Source organism: Ovis aries, chromosome 10 (genome assembly GCF_016772045.2).
Source record: "Ovis aries strain OAR_USU_Benz2616 breed Rambouillet chromosome 10, ARS-UI_Ramb_v3.0, whole genome shotgun sequence".
In the NCBI taxonomy this organism is placed as follows: domain Eukaryota; kingdom Metazoa; phylum Chordata; class Mammalia; order Artiodactyla; family Bovidae; genus Ovis; species Ovis aries.
The window spans coordinates 22,236,529-22,253,590 of record NC_056063.1 but is presented as its reverse complement, the minus strand read 5'-3'; the positions used below and the strand labels follow the sequence as shown (position 1 = coordinate 22,253,590).

Here is a 17,062-nt window from a genome sequence, read left to right as displayed (position 1 = left end):
CCATTTCTTGTTTGTAGGGAATAGACTCCAGCCTCCATGACCCTTCCTGAGTTCCAAAGGGCAGATTCAACAGCTGCTAATCAGGGAGCAGCAGGGACACAGAGACAAGGGAGAAGAAGCCAAGAAACAATGGTGCTGCCCTGGAGCAGGGTCCTGGTTCCACCTCAAGGGAAAAGCATGATACCTTTGAGCTCTTCTACAGAACTAGAACCCAGTACTAGAAATCGCCTCCTCCCCTCCATACACACACACACAACAAATGGAAGATATTAGCATTCTTCTTTCCAGAGAAGATCAGTTTGACAACCTCAGGAAATTCATCAGGGGACCACCTGAGGCCAAATCAAAGAAACCAAAGAAACTCATTAAGAGACCCTGAAGCCAGGTTAAAGGATTACAGGCCCCGCACACACTCTGATCCTTATCAGCAACCTCACTCTTGAACCATTGCTGTAAAACTCCTCACCAAATCTTTCCAGGTTGAGACACAGTTTTGAGAGCATGAGCCCACTGTGTCCCCCTTTGCCTGGCAAAGAAATAAAACTATTCTTTTCTATTTCACCCAAAACTCTTGTTTCTAAGATTCAATTCAGCACCAGTACATAAAGTCCAAGTTTTCAGAATCAAGGACACCTCTGGACATCAACATGTCTTAACCACAGATATGTCTGTGAAGACCCCGAAAAAGTCAAGCTGAATTGAATATGATACCTTGGAGAGATTTATATCCTACTTTGGGATATATCCTACTTCTATTTTACAAACAAAATAGAAAAAATCCAGGCAGCCATGGAGGTGGAGACTTCCCATGATACTGGAATGTTCCCTTGTCTGGGGCAGACCTCAGCATGAGGACACCACCCAAATGAGGTGTCAAGGTGCTATCATCACGGGCGACTGACCCTGCCCCAGGACCAAGGCTGTTGCTCCTCACTGGGTTTGGAACAGAGGCTCTCCACCCTGGAGCGCTCTGCCCGGGAGCTGCACAGGCTTGGCCCAGGGACACGGCGGTGTCTGCCCAGCCTGGACCACAGTGCTCAGTATGGTAAGCTCATCTCAGAGACGGGACAACTGGGTCCAGCTTACGTTCCTTCAAAGCTGTTGCCGGATGAGCTGTTTCTCTCACGAAGCTCTTAAAAAATAAAATTAATTGAAAAAAAAAAAAAAAAGCTTCATTTCCAATGGAAAACAGACCCTACACAGACTGGGTTATTTTCCTCAGTCCTGGATGCACTTAGCGCTGCCATTTGGTCAGTAGGGATCACGTTGGCCATTTTTCCAGGTTGGCCTCTTGGCTGAAGCTGCTTTAATGCCACTCCATGGTGTTACTCAGGTATGGAGCCTGGTGCTGGCAAGAGGCCAGCCCAGATCTGGATTTGCTAGCACCTCGAGGACAAAAAGCCAGTCTGCTCAACTAGTTCACTTGGCATGCCCAGCAGGTTAGGCACAGAAAAAGCCTTTTGATGGATGATGGAAATTTTAGAGTTTCAGGACCAGTTATCAACCCAGTATTTATCTGATCCCAGGAGCCTATTTTTTACATATTTTATTTTTTTCCTATGCTGGGTCTTCATTGCTGCACAGGCTACGCTCAGGCTGCAGTGCACGGGCTTCTCACTGTGGTGGCTTCTCTTCCTGCCAAGCCCAGGCTCTACGGCACATGGGCTCAACTTAGTTGTTCCGTGACACGTGGGATCTTCCCAGACCAGGGATCGAAGCTGTGTCTTCTGCACTGGCAGGCAGATTCTTTACCACTGAGCCACCAGGGAAGCTCCAAGTCGTCTATGTTTAAAAGAATACTTCGTGACATCTATTTGGTACACCTCGCCACACATCTGAAGAGGATAGGGGACTGAGAGCCTCCTGAAGGAAGATGATAAGCCTGTCTTGTGCACCACACAGGGCATTCCAGGCCTCTGCAGAGGACCGGCTACACAGGTGGTGTTCAGGAGGTATTTAACTGCTGAATGAATGAATGAAATCAGTAAACCAGCATCTCCATAGACTGGTGGTAGCTCTCAAATTCTAGTGTTCACAAAAATCACCTGGACTAGTTAAAACACAGATTTCTCAGCCGTTACCCACCACCACTCATCCCAAGTTATTAAATCCATATATTTATAGGTATGGGGAGAAACCCAGGAATTTGCACTTTTTTACAAATCTTCCCAATTATTCTTTAAATAATTAATTAATTAATTTGGCTGTATCAGGTCTTAACGGTGACAAGTGGAATCTTTCATCGTGGCTCATGGATTTCTCTAGTTTGTGGCATGCTGGCTCTGGAGCAAGCCCAGGTCCTGTTGCTCCACAGCATGTGGGATCTTAGTTTCCTGACTAGGGACTGAACCCATGTCCCCTACATTGCAAGGCAGATTGTCAACCACTGGACTCCCAGGGAAGTCCCCCTCAAATTATTCTGTTGCCCACGGTTGGTAGTTTACACTTGGAGAAACAACATCTTACTTTAGCAAGTTTCCCCAGGGTCTCTAGGAACTAAACTCCGCCCAGGGAACATCCTCCCTAGGGTGTGATCCGTGCAGAGTGGGTTTGCTCTGCTCATCTGAATTCAAAGGGAGGCTGAGGAAGAAACTTCGGCAGATGCAAGGTAACCTTTCACGGAAAGTATGACACACGTAAAATGCTACTAAGATCACAAAACCTTTTGAAGAAAAAAGCTTTCCCAATAACCCACCCACTTTTCTTAATTATAGTTTTTCCTCCACGAGTCTTAGAACTGCCCTGGAAAATAACATCGACTCATTCCTCAGAGAAACACTCAATTTCAACACTTTCTTTGTGCTGGGCAATGACCAGCCCTACCGCTTTCAAACATTCCATATGTGGAACATTCCCTCTCTGGACTCTAGAAGGTGACAGGAGGTGTGCCCTTCACCCACGTCGGCAGGAGGCCTGCAGGTGGGGTACATGGGAGCCAGAGGCAGACTTTGTCTCATGACAGCATCTTTGGGACCCAAAGCTGATTCAAACTTCTCTTTGCTCTCAAGAATATTAAGAATGTCTAATCCCAGAGGGAGTATTATTGTCCATAATAAAGACTTGAGCTTTCATTCATCAAATTGATAACTCTCTTTGACACTCAGATCCAGCAGTGGGGATGATGGCTGGGTTTTGACCCAACTTCTAGAGCAAACTAAGGTAACTCAGACTCCAAAAAGTATTACACAACCAAATGCCCAAGCCTGGAAACATTCCGAAGCCTTTTTTTAGTTACCCAGAAATGACAAAGGAAATTATTTCCTCCAGGAAGGTTTGCAGATTGGTGTGGCTGAGGGATCCAAGAATGCATTTTTCTGATGTCTTTCTCCCTATTCCTACTCCTGTCAGCAGCCAAGTGACAACAGAATTATTGCTAGTCGTCTATTTTTTTAATCATGTGATTTTCTTACAAAAGACAATTGTTGTTTCAAAAAAGAAAAGGCCACATGATGGTTACACGAGATTCCATACAGCTGTTAAATGCCTCCAGCCAGTCCAATCCAAGGGTTTGAAAATTATTCACGCTTTTAATGGAATTTCAATTAAGACAGAAAAAAAGAAATCAAAAGGGACCTGAAACTTTAAAGATCATACTAATTTAAAATACAGCCCACAGGGCTCTAAGAACTGCTGAGATCTCATAAGATACATTCCTAAGAATAAATGAAATTTTCTCTTCAGGGAGTGTTCCCTCACAACTTCACAAGTATTTCTAAACAGAAGTGTCTGACTTCAGGAAACGTCTCCTTTTTACCAAGCCATTGTTTCGGTAGGTGTGGTGAAGTGAGGTAGGAAAAGAACTGTTATCTTGTAAAGGAGAATAATTACCTTCTTTTCAAAATAATATTGTATTTCAAAAAATATTGGAATCTTTCAAATTAATTTCAAAAATATTATTTAAAAAGTCAGAATAAAAACAAAAGCACACACCTATTTTATCTAATTCTATTCTGTAGGGGAGAAGTGGAAATAACCCAGTGATATGACAGGGAAGTAAAGATTACAAATGACAGTGTCTTTCTTGGGTGAGGTTCTGAGAAAACAAATCAGCAACTACCTCGGGGCAACCATGTCTTTTTTTTTTTTTTTTTAATGGAGAAGCTAGGACTGTCCCAGGATTGGCACAATCTAGTTGTTTCTATAGACGTGCAACCCCAGTGTGCCTGGTACATAGGGCGGGAGAGGTGAGAATGCCAAAGAATGTAGGAAAAGGCTGTGTACATTTTAGGTTAACTTAACACTGCTCAGACACCAGTAACATTCCTTTAGAAGCAAAACCCTCCAGTTAGAGCCAGTTCTTCCAGGAGGGTTCTTGGTACATCCACCGTGAAGCGAGGACTCTAGGTAAGCAGAGAAACTGACATTTCAGTCTCCATATTGGAAATTTTCAAGGTAGGAAGTGAGCAAAAGGGGCTGAGCCTGGCCCAGCAGCCCTGAGAAGAGCTATGAGAAAGGACTGAGCAGCCCGTGGGGATGACCGGCTGGAAAGAAAGCCAGACGTCCCTTTAAGGCATTTCATCCTTGGTCCCATCCCCTCTCTTGCCTTTGAACTTCCCTTGGTTGAAGAAAGTGAATAGCAGCTCCAGACTTGTCCAAATACCTTGGGCTCCTTGGTCTGCTTTTAATTTGTTGGAATGTTGGCAGACGCAGACTGGCACACCCTAGAGGAATGCCTTTGGCTGTGTCCAGTGGCAAGCACTGGCCAGTTGCTTTAGGCTCACTGAGAGCTTAGGGATGACCCGTGCCAGCCAAGCCTGGTTCTGAATGTCTCTGTGGGGTGGCGAGAGGGCTGCCTCAGAAGGACCACTGAGGAGGACTATGATGGAACCAGAGCTAAACACACCACCCACATACCTGCACTTGGGAAAGGTGTCCTGAGAGGCATCCAGCCCACCTGTGCAAGGAATATGACTCCCATACGAGGGGCCTAAAGGGTAGGAGAAGGTTCAGCTCTCCCTTGTTGACAAGGAAAGGAGGAGAAAGGCATTCCAGACAAAACCTTCCAGCCTGTGAGACAAGTGGAAGCATAAAAGGGAACGGCTGTTGGGTGTGACTGGTACATAGGGCAGAGGCAATGAGAAAGCCAAGGAAGGTAGGAAAAGAGAGCTTAGGTTAACCTATGCTACTCAGACACCAGGCCAACATTCCCTTAGAAGCCAAACTCTGCAGCCACAGCCAGCTTCTTTCAGGAAGGCTTTTGGTACGTCCACTCTGAAGCAAGGTCTATAGGAAGTAATTCACTGGAAAACAGTCATTTGCTGATAGGGTGAACATGTCATTAACCACCTCAACACTAGACAAGAGCAGCTAATGATTGTGCTGGGCGCAATTAGCCCAAGCCTGTCTTGGCCAAACCAGAATGTCTGGTCACCATTATTTCTTGAGACCTTTCTGTGTGCCAGGCACCATGATAGGGTCTTAACTCAGGTCATTTGTCTCCCTCAGTAACTCCAGTTGAGTAGGTGTCATTATTTCCATTTGACAAACCATGATAAGCCCCCGAAGCAGAACTGGCATCATTTTTTTATTTCTTTCCCAACTCCAGAATCTTCTCCTTCCACCCTCTTGTTCAAAAAAACCTCTGTTGGAGAATTCCGTTGGTTCAGTCGTTAGGATTCCATAATTTCATTGCCAAGAACCCAGGTTTGACCCCTGGTCAGGAAACTGAGGTCCCCCGACAAGTGTGGCAAAAAAAAAAAAAAAGAGAGAATAGCTATCCCTCCTCCTCACGTTTATTATTTTAGTCATTTATACTTATCAGTATTAACTCAAGGATGCTTATTTTATAGTAAATATAATTATACTATATATTACAATGCAGGATATATGATTATGCTAAATTGTTATTGTTCAGTTGCTAAGTTGAGTCTGACTCTTTGCGAGTTCATGGACCGCAGCACTCCAGGTTTCCTTGTCCTTTACAATCTCCCAGTTTGTGCAAACTCACATCCCTTAAGTCAGCGATGCCATCCAACTATCTCATCCTCTGTCGCTTCCTTCTCCTCCTGGCCTGTCTTCCTAGCATCTGGGTCATTTGCAATGAGTCAGCTCCTCTCATCAGGTGGCCAAAGTATTGGAGCTTCAGCTTCAGCATCAGTCCTTCCAATGAATATTCAGGGTTGATTTCCTTTAGGATTGACCGGTCTGATCTCCTTGCTGTCCAAGGGACTCTCGAGTCTTCTCCAGCAACATAATTCAAAAGTATCAATTCTTCAACGCTCAGCCTTCTTTTATCTTCATTATAAATTAGGTAGGGAATTCCCTGGCGGTCTAGTGGTTAGGACCTCACCCTTTCACTGCCAAGGACCGAGATTTGATTCCCCGGCCAGGGAACAAAAGTCCCACAAGTCATGTGGTGCAGCCAGAAGATTATAATTTTAAAAATTAAAAAATGAAACCTCTGTTGATGCTGAGGGCATTCAGCTATTCCCCTCAGTACCTTTCCTAGGCAGGTACCCTACCTGCCACTTGGTTGGTTCCTCCCCTCAATTAAGATTTGGGGCCCTTGAATTTGAGACTTCCTCTCCACCCTGTTCCTGCTATGCCTTTTGCCGGCTCTGACATCTATTTTGCACACCCCATGCAATCTTCAGGCTTCCTCTTTCCCGATCTTCTACCACTCGAGGGCCCCATCCTGCTTGTCAATCACTGACTATCGTGACCACACCCTAGACCTTGACACAACTTCCTGTTCTCTCCTCCCCTCCCTGCCAACCCATCTGTTCTACGTCATCCAAACTGCCAGCCTTTTCATGCCCTCGTTACACCCATCAGTGGTGCGCTGGCCAATGTTTAACATGCTCCATGGGGCAGCAACATATGCTGGCGTGTATGTCCGTAAGTTTATTATGAGTTTATTGATATAAAAAATACGTAGCACACAATCCATAAAGAATAAAGTATACAATAGCCTTGAATTTAAACTCTTATTAGGCGAATTGATTTTTGCAGCCAGCATATGGTGGTCACGCAATTCAGCTGGAATTTGACAAATCCACTTGCATATCAATCTACTCTCTTCTCAAAAAATTTAACCCACATGGGGACTCCTTGGCAGTCCAGTGGTAAGACTCTGCGCTTTCACTGCCAAGGGCTGGGACTCGATCCCTGGTCAGGGAACGAAGACCCCAGAAGCCATGCTGCGTGGCCAAAAGAGAAAAAACATAACTGACATGATTTATTGTTAAGTCATTTCCCACCCTAGTTCAAACTATATTTATTAAACTGAAACTCTGTGTTCAGCTTCAGCACCAGCAGTGGCAGCATCCCCATCATAAGATACAAGTTCGAACACCTCCAGAGTAGACAAGAGATGAGGCCATGATGAGTTTTGAGTCTTTACCAACTTTTTGTTAATTTTTGGCTGCACAGCATGTGGGCTTACTTCCAGGGCCGGGGATAGAACCAGCGCCCTCTGAATTGGAAGCACAGAGTCTCAACCGCTAAGTCCCACTACTTTAGTTTTTTAATGTAACTTATTTAGTAGTGAGTTTCTCTAAGTCAAATTGCAAACAACAGTGGTTTCTGAAATCAGCTCACAGGATTCCTGTAAACTTAAGCATCACTTCCTGTGAACTAGCAGTCAGGCTCCAGCACACAAGTCCTCCTCAACCTCAGCCTGGTTCTCGCCTCTTTTCCTGTCTTAACAGGTCAGCCTATAAGGGCACATGGAGTTGGCAGTGTCTGCGTGTAAATGACTGAGGTGAGGTCAAGGTCAAATTGTCTAAAACTGTCTCTCTCAATTTTCTGCATATGGGTCCACAGAGGATTTCTTGGGAAACAAATATCTCAAGTTTAGACTGGGCACACAGCAGGTTTACAACTTACTATGTATCAAGTATTTCTGGAGTTACCAAGGAGAGGTGACAGACTCTCCTGGAGTTTGGGTCTGGTAAGATGTCCACCCACTTCCTGCGTAAGATGGAGGCCCGCAGATGGGAATGCAGAAATACGATGGAAATGCAGAAATACGATGGAAACGGGCCAAGCAGTCCTTCCGCTTACACCGCAGGGAGCAATGACTATGCAGAAGCCCACTAAGGAAACAGATCTCCCGAGTCCTACCATTACCTATGCTGACACCAGCTCCTACACGGAGGCTTTTCCAGAGAGGGGACGCCATCTGCAGACATTATGTCATCCTCCAAACCTCACATCAAACCTGTGAGGCATGTAGCAGACGGTACCCTCAACTTACCTCACCTGTGGGGAAATCGCTGCCAAGCATCAGGCCAGCTTAGTGGCCTGCCAACACTGTGAGCGCCTCCGCCACCAGCACAGACTGAGCAAGTGGGCATCTCTAGTTTGTTCTACAACCACTTTGCAGACAAAGTGCAAAACAGAGTGCCCTCTATCCCAGTTCACCAAGGAGAGAAATGCATTTTAAAATGGCCCCGTGAGCCCTGTTCTAAGCAGCTAAGATCATCTTGAGGGAGTGGCAACTGTATCCATGGAAACATTACAGCCCCGAGGGCATCTGCAGGAACTGCAGCAAGTGGGTCACCATTCTAGGCCAAGTTGAAGTTTTACAGGAACTCGAAAGTTGCTTGTCATGGGCTGGAGCTCATGGAAGGAAGGAGAGGTAAAGAATGACTACCAAGCCCTCACCAAGCTGCCCTCCTCCTTCCTGAAGGAGGTAAATCTCTACTTCCCACCAGTGGCTTCCAATGCAAACAAGCCTCACTTTTCGAAGAAAGTGATAAAAGTACGAAGGCCAAAAAGTTTCATGCCGCCTTTGTGAGCGGGAGGGAAACGCTGTCCCACTACCGGTCGAGTTGAGGAAAGCTGGCTACAGAAAGCTGGCCTCAATCTCCCTTTTTCTCTCCTTCACAGGTGAACTCCTTCCCAGCACAGAGCTCTCTCCTCTCAGAGCCATGTTGGCAAGCCAGGGCTCTGCCCAGAGAGCCTCCTCTCCCAACCACCTGCAAAACTCAGAAGTTCTCTCTTCAACTTTCAGAGGCCCATGCCACTCTGTAGCTCTTCTGGTCAAAGGATCCAAGGGCCTGCCCTTGACCTTCAGCTCACACCTCGGCTGTCTCCGTCTACCTAACGGCCAACAGAGACCTCCCTTTCCAGTTTCCAGTAACCTCACTCATCTTCCAGGTAACTAAACTGGTAAATGTCCTAGGAAGCATGTATCTAAGTGATCACCAGGGTGATTTCCTACACCAAAATAACGAAATAGTAAATGAGAATAAGGAAGCCTTGCATAAACACGCTCTCATTTTGGAGGTCACGGCCCAGCCCAGCTGTAGGCTCCTAACGCACAAGGTTCAACAGATGACACAAGGTTCGATGTCTGTGTGCTACACCTGGAACAGCCTTCCACCTACCTGACCACAACAACCGGTCTAAGTTTAACCAGCACCATCATCGTTTCAGTAGGTCACAGAGAGACAATAGGCAAAGGCAAAGTCCTGGTGGCATGGCAGGTTCACAGGTCAAGAAACAATCGGTCAGGCTCTGGTCACAGCAGGCGCCGAGATACTGTCCGAGGAAGGAAGTCTCTCCCTCCATGTTAACCATCCAGCTCCAACCACGCATCTGTCCCTTCCTGCTGTGTTGCTTCCTCTTATCAACGGATGTGACAACGTGGGAACCAGCCTTAATGAATGACACTTAGATGTGTGATTTGGGGTACGTGCACGGCGGGTTTTGAAAGGAGCCTGCTGGTGAGTTCCGGCAGTGTAGTCAAGGCGTTTTCCTGCATTTGGACTAGACGGTTGCGTTGTGCTAGCTTCTCGGGCGTGTCCGGACTCTGCGATCCCATGGACTGTAGCTGGCCAGGCTCCTCTGTCCGGGAAATTATCCAGGCAGGTATACTGGAGTGGGTTGCCGTTCCCTTCTCCACTGGATGAAATGAGTGGTTTTCACAATGATGTGTGTGCATGAGCCCCAGGTCTGAGAGCAGATGGGGTTATCTGTTTTGCACTCTGGGCTTCTGACTATCGTTATTTTAAAGCAAAGGTTCCAAAGCTGGGAGGGAGGAAGGAAGAAGAAAAAAATCTGAAAGCTGGACTGATCTTCCAGTGTCCACACAGGTAAACACTAGAATGACCTCAAGTAGAAGCATGGAAAGCCGGGACTTAATTCTGGTTTTAAGATGCATTTTAATCATTATTAACCTAATCCTGGATGGCTCAGCGGTAAAGAATCCTCCTGCAGTGCAAGAGATGAAGGAGACAACACAGGCTCAATCCCTGGGTCAGGAAGATCCCCTGGAGTAGGGCTTGGCAAATCTCACGGATAGAGGAACCTGGTAAGCTACAATCCATAGGGTCACAAAGAGCCGACATGACTGAACTGACACACGCACACACAATCTAATCCTAGTTTATTCCTCGAGCATTTTCTAAAGAGAGGCAAACACAGAAACCTTCCATCTGCAGCCACTGAATGGAAGAACTACCCCCCGCCCTCCCCCTCATGTGGCCTTGGGAAGCCACCGTTCCCACCACACCACCCATCCCTGCTCGGCAACTTCCCAGCCAGGGCCCTCCCACCCGACCTTCAGGTATTTTTACCTTCAGCTCTGCCTACTCCAGCACGAGCTCTCCTACACCCAGTCATTTCTGTGCCAATACTGTGTCAGGCGCGGACAGATGAAGCACTCCAGGGTGGTTATCACGGACCCAACTTGCTCTCCAACCCTCAGGGACTATAGTTTGGTCCCAGAGAGAGCGTTTCCACATCGCCCCCCACCCCACCAAAGAAATACCAGATTTGAATTAACCATGGCACTGTGGCTGCCAAGGTTTTAACTCATGTGATAGCTAAACAAGAAGGGGAAAAAAAAAAAAAAAAAAAAAGAACCTAATAAAGAGCTTACTTTGCACAACTAAAAAAGAATGACACCAAACCATTTAAACATGATTTATGTACATTTATGGCTTTATACAATAATAGCAAAGATTGTTCTTGTGTCTGTAAGTACACCAGCATCATCAGGCACTTTTCATTGTATGGGAGCGGGAACGCAGGATCTGCACGAGTGCTAAACGCGACTGGCCAAGGGCAGGCGGGTCTGTCTGCGTCCGGATGGGATGAACGTCGCCAGGCCACCAGGCTGCCACCCTCCTCAGGGAGGAGGCCAAGAGTAATGCTAGGCTGTTTTGTCTGTATAAACCACACTGCGTCTTTTACTGAACGATTACTCGGTAATCACTCAGCTGGGGAGAGGGGAGGAGTGGGGTGGGGAGATTGGTAACATATCCAGCAGCTGAATTAAGTCCAAATCATATACTTTGGGGGAACTGTTTCCATTTTGAGTGTCCTTCTCCTCCTTCTTGGGACGTCCCACTGATTTACTGCTCACTGGGATTTTAATTTAGACTTAGTCAGTTTTTCAAAGCAGACCTTTCCAAGTAACACATCTATCACCTAAATATACTCCATACGTCTATATTACGGAAACAATACTTTATATTTAAAATATCTGAATAGCTCTATAATACAATATGCTTTTAATAACAGTACAAACCAGAGGAAATAAATCAAACAAGGCTGCATAGGTGATATCATTTGCACATTTCACAAAGCAATCATGTACAATAACTGATATACTCATTACTCCAGAAAGTCAGTATTCGTACAGAAAAAGAATTACCAGAGGTCACATAATGTTTGTTTTCAAAACCGACAAGGTGCCTTTCACTGAACTTCACTGTATCCTGGAGAGCTACCCAGGATTCCTGTTAAAATTTCCACACACACACACACACACAAAAGTTGAAGGGAAAAAAAAAGATATTTACACGGACTCAAGAGGAAGCAACATCTTTTTAAAAGTCACTCTATGAAGTAGTAAGATTTGAACAGTGATTTTTTTTTTTTTTTGGTAGCTAGTTGCCTCGTCAGTGAACGATGGGCCTGATGAGGCTCAGAGTGTGCTGGCCTGGGGGCGGGAAGTGGTGGTCACAGCGGGGAGCACGAGAACTGTGGCCCCAATGAGTCCGAGCGCAGGTGCAGGGGGCATCGGTCAGAGGAACCAGGGTTTCTGAAACCAGACTTATTTTGGAGTGGCCAACAATGAAGATGGTTAGAGGGGTGGCTGTTTAATCAATTTTCAAAAGTGTAGAAGTCACTGTGGGAAGCATACAATAGAGCCTGCCTCCCGGAGGAAATCCATCCAGAAAACCTGTGTTCTTGTTAAACGTGGAGGAAAAACCAAGCCAGGAGAGATGCAATTCTTGGGCAAGACAAAGCCAGCGTGATATGGGCTAGGTCAACAGAAGTCAGAGCTTTCCCAAGAAGGCCAGAGGAACACTTTTGTGCACCTGCTCCTTTCATTGTGCTGACTCTGGGCATTCCGCACGACTTCAAAACACTGATGGACTAAATGGGATGCAAAGCCAATTAACAGGTCTAATCAGCTACAGGTAACTGGGAAATATTACAACATAATGACCAGAATTATAGTTTGGGTTGCTAAAGGGGAAAGAAACTCTCCAATTCTTAAAGCGATGGCTTTCTAAATAGATTCAAAGGTATAACTTACTGCTCGCCTGTCGGTTTTCAAATTTAGGGCCCGAATTTTTAAGCAAGTGCCAGTCTGTCTGGTAGCCACCTGCACTCATGAACACCAAGCACTTTAAAAATCACTCAAGTCCCATTTAAAAATTCCCCCGTTCAACCTCACTTTCCACAGTGCACCAAGCGATCTGCAGGGCAGAAGGGGAAGAGGGTTGAAGAGTGAGTATGGACATAATTCTCCAGAAGTACAAAGCCAACTTCTGCCTAGACCAGGAAGAGCACAGTGTTACGAGGGAAAACTTTTGCTGAAGTTCAACTCAAAAAGGTTAAGTTGATCAAAACTCGAGCTTGAGAAAGGAGCACTGTTTTGGAGGTGAGTCACCCCTTCTGATCTCCAAATACTTTGCAGCCTACCCCCAGGAGTACTTGAAACAAAGCGCATAAAGGCACTGATCAGAAGATTCAATGCCGGGCAGGGATGCCTAGTTCACAAGGACAGCAGAAGCAGACGTCTGTAAAACACATACACAAAAACAAATCAAGTTCTCAATGTGAAACGCAAAATGTCCGTAACTATACATCACTCTCCTGCTAAGGCAAGGCCAGAAATGTTGGGTGTGCAAGTACTAATTACAAGGATTTGAAGATTAGTCAGAAAACATCACCAAGGAGCATCCCCAAGTATACAAACAAGTGAAGCATATATAAAATTAGTACTAGTCCAGTTAGAAATACAAAAGGAAAATCACGGACGCTGCTTCAAATGTCTGAGATTCCACAAATTTACAAGCAGACCATGTAACAAAGGTAGACTCGAGTTTTAAGAAAACATTACAGTTCAGTATCTATTCCAAAAATGATCTCAAGTCCCAACAGTAACATCAAAAATCATTTATATGGAAATTAGAACCATTTAAAGTGTTTGTACAAATTTGCAAATAACAAAATAAACAAACGAAGAAGAAAAAAAAATAGAAAAGACCTGTACAAGGCTGGAGTTTAATCTTTCCCCCCCCCCAAAAGAGTTTTGATAAGTCCATTAATTCAGCAGATGGACAACAGGCTACTGGTTCTCCTGTGAATTATGGGGTGCCGTGAACAGATGCAGAGCTGTCCAGTGGAGCTGTAGAACGGAGAGCTTGGTTCTCTGTGATTCATCAGTTCAGCAGAACACAGGTAGTACAAAACCAAAGTTTAACTTACCAAGGACATGAGACCATCACAGTATTACAAAAAGAGTATAAACTTTCCTTGGACCAAATGAATAGTAAAAAAAAAAAAAAAAAAAGCACAGAGATACAATTCTGTAGCTACAGCTTATGTACAAAAGTTGAAAGCACACCAGGATCCGAAAGTCTTTTCTGCAATTATATGGTGTAGTGAGTTTGGCACTTCATTGTAATGAAATTTCCAATGGCACAGTCCTTATCTAGAGCAGCACATAACCTGCGAACACTGGGCAAACATCCTGTACAGGAAAAGTGTCCTCGCTGCCAAGTCTGACGAAAGGAAAAAAGAAATGCGTTTTGTGTGTTTTGTTTTGTTTTGTTTTGTTTTTTCAAATCAAGAAAACGAAAAGGTAGGGTGAAGGACATCTTTGGACTGCTTCTCTCAGTTCCTGCTGTCAGACAATCTGAAGTACTTTTAAGTGTAGCCTAGGAAAAAACACATACACACACACAAGCATTGAAAACAACCAAATGAAAATCAATTCAACTTAACATATTAGGATGACAGACATACTTGGGGGAGGGTTGGGCTTTCTCAAACAGCTCTGAAATCATTCAATGGGAGAAAATTCCACTTTAAAAACCCCTTCAGCATTTGATTTGTATCAAATGTATTCATTTATTTAAGAGTTACTACGAAGATGCAGCCTTCTGTCAAAAGAAACTCTTTAAAGCCATTAGAGGAAGCTTCCTTATGTTTCAGCTCAGAGGAGAATTTATAAGCTGCAAAAAGGGCAGAGAATGAATGATAAAAGATGCCTCTCCACAAGGGGTGGCCAGCTGACATAAAAATAAAAAAAGTCCCAACCCTGGAAGATACAAGGCAAGTTACTGGGCTCCTCTCTTAAAGTCCTGTTTTCAGAAGGTCTTTTGGTATCGGGGTGCTCTTACCTGCTCGCTCGCTTGCTCACTCTCAGCCTGACACCCAGCTGTGTGTTGTCGTCTTGACACTGTGCGGGAAGCTTTGGTTGGGCAACACGTTGTCAAAGTTAAAATCCAACGTGTCTCCATCCATGAGGTCGTTCCGAATGATGGACTCCATGTCACAGTCCAAGCGCTCGATAAACATGCCGTCCAAGTCACTGGGGAGCTTCTCCTGGTGGAGAACGCCCATCCGGCCATAGCCGTTGCAGCTGCTCACCGAGGAGTAGCCCCCTAGCGCGCTCATCTGCATGGGGTGGGCCAGAGGCACTTGTAAAGCTGTCTTCACCGGGGCCAGGCGGTTCATACCCGAGGTGTGGGGCATGGTGTTTACAGCGTGGGGCAAGGCACGCCCATTGACTGCGGATGTTGACTGAGCGTGTCCCGGGTGGGTGTGGGAGCTGGGGGTCATCATTTTGTTGTGAGAGGCCTGGCCGCCGTAGGCCGGCATGACCGAGTTGGGGCCCATCAGCACGTTCTGGCCGAGCACTCGGCTGTTGGCTTGAGCCACCCCCGGATCGACTGGCGTCATGATGTCACTGTGCGGAGGTGAGTCGGACGTCAGCAGCTCCTTCAGGAGTCCCGGCGCACAGTACTGGCTCATGCCTCCGTAACTCGATTTGCTGTCCTGCAGCGTCTGCATGGGCATCTGGGGCAGGGGGCTCATGCTGGACTGGCCGTACGTGTACTTTTGGTAGCTGGGGCTGGGTGAATTCAGACTGGTGCTCGGCGGCGCAAAGGAGTAGCAGGGCGTCTGTGGCATCATGGTGCCCGGTGAGGACTGGGTGGACACGGCTAATGACGCTGGTGACGAGAGGAGGTTGAGATTATCCAGAAGGTTCTCCATGTTCTCGGGGTTACTGATCTCGGACAGACTGGGCAGAGTAGAAGCCATCTTTGCGGCGGACGGCGGGTACACCATTGAGTGCACGTCCCCGTCTCCCAGGTCGTCCTGCTCCGTCATGATGGGAGAGAGCCTCCCGCTAATGGTACTAGCGTTCGAGCTGGTTCGAGGGCGAAAGGTACTCCAGTTGTCAAAGTCGTCATTGCTGTGAGAGCCGGGGCTTGCGGGCCACTTGGAAAACTGCGATCCCGGGCTGTCCCCGGCACCCTCCTGGCCCGACTGCAGGGATGCTTTTTTCTTGGCAGCTCGGCCTCGGCTCTTGGCAAATTTACTGTTGTTGTCCATGGATGCGGCTCTTCTCCTGGGGGATTTCCCACTCTTGCCTCCCTCTGGATTGAGCATCCACCAGGAGCTTTTTCCAGTTCCTTCATTCTGCACACGGATGAACTTGCTGTGCAGGGACAGATTATGACGAATTGAATTCTGTAAAGCAGAACACCATGTCAGAAATACAAATACTGCTCTGGCTGGAAGACCCACTATTACACACAGACACGTCTCACGTGGAAGACAAGCATGTTTTCAAAGTTTATGGTAAGATCTGTATCATCACTACAAGACAGCTCCAATGAGTAAAGTATTATTATATCTTAAAAACAGTATCTGTATTTTAATTTTACAAGGGGAAAAAACTAAACAGGCTTTATTATAAACACTTTCTTTTACATAGCCCTATTTTCCATGGAAATTACAGGACCTGGTTTTTAAACCACTTAGATTTGCGATGCAAATACTACTCCATTAACAGAGTGCTCTCAAAACCCCTATCTGTCCAATCATCCCCTAGAACTCCTGCAAGTTCTCTGCGGACGGTACACGCACCACTTAACACAAAGTGAGAAGTTTTGTATTACGGGGCCCACGTGATCCCCAACAAGAGAGAAAGGAAGCAGATTATATTCTCAGTCAAGAATCAAAACCCTGAAAACTAGTTAAGACCTACGTTCATTTACATTCTTAAAGTCCATTAGGCAGATATAGGTGAATAGAAGGAAAACGAGGTGGTGCTGGTGGTTTTAGAAAGTTGAAACACCAAGGGAAAAAACACTTAAATTCAAGTGCTGTTCGCGACCCTCTCTTCCCAGCTTCTATTCAAGCCAAAAAGCTGCCCAGGGAGGGAAGGAGTGGTGGAAAGGGCAGAGAGCTGGTGGCTTTGGTCCACTGAGTACGGCTCCATGACTAAATCGTGACATATACATCCCCCAGGATGGTTAGGACAGAAAAACCAACTTTGAGCCCCTGGGTAGCTCTGCTACTCACTGGCTACAAACCTTGGGAAGCTGCCTGGCCCCAAGTGCATAAAGTCCCCTTTGTGGCTGGTTCCACGGGTCCAACGAGACAAGGTATATCCAACATGGTAAATGGTTGGTGGGAAGAAGCTATCAGATCCCACCTTGGCAGGAGGGCACCAGGCACCACCCTTTCTGAGCCCATCCCCCTCCTCCTAGTCACTGGGGTGCGGGTAGGAGCTTAGTGGTATTACAAACACAAACCTGCAACTCCAAACACACTGTGACGGGAGCCAAACATGGCACAA

The 17,062-nt window shown here is 46.2% G+C and overlaps 1 protein-coding gene across 1 annotated transcript in view; it reads right to left on the bottom strand.

The window, feature by feature from the left end:
• Positions 1-10,858: 10,858 nt before the first annotated feature.
• The window catches only part of FOXO1 (forkhead box O1), a 92,394-nt gene continuing 86,190 nt past the window's right edge, over positions 10,859-17,062 (bottom strand). The window contains exons 2-3 of the mRNA XM_027973596.2: positions 14,592-15,948; positions 10,859-14,126 (exon numbers count right to left, since the gene is read on the bottom strand). Of these exons, the coding sequence (XP_027829397.1) occupies positions 14,614-15,948 (1,335 nt within the window). The 3' untranslated portion in view covers positions 10,859-14,126; positions 14,592-14,613. The remainder of the gene's footprint in view (positions 14,127-14,591; positions 15,949-17,062) is intronic.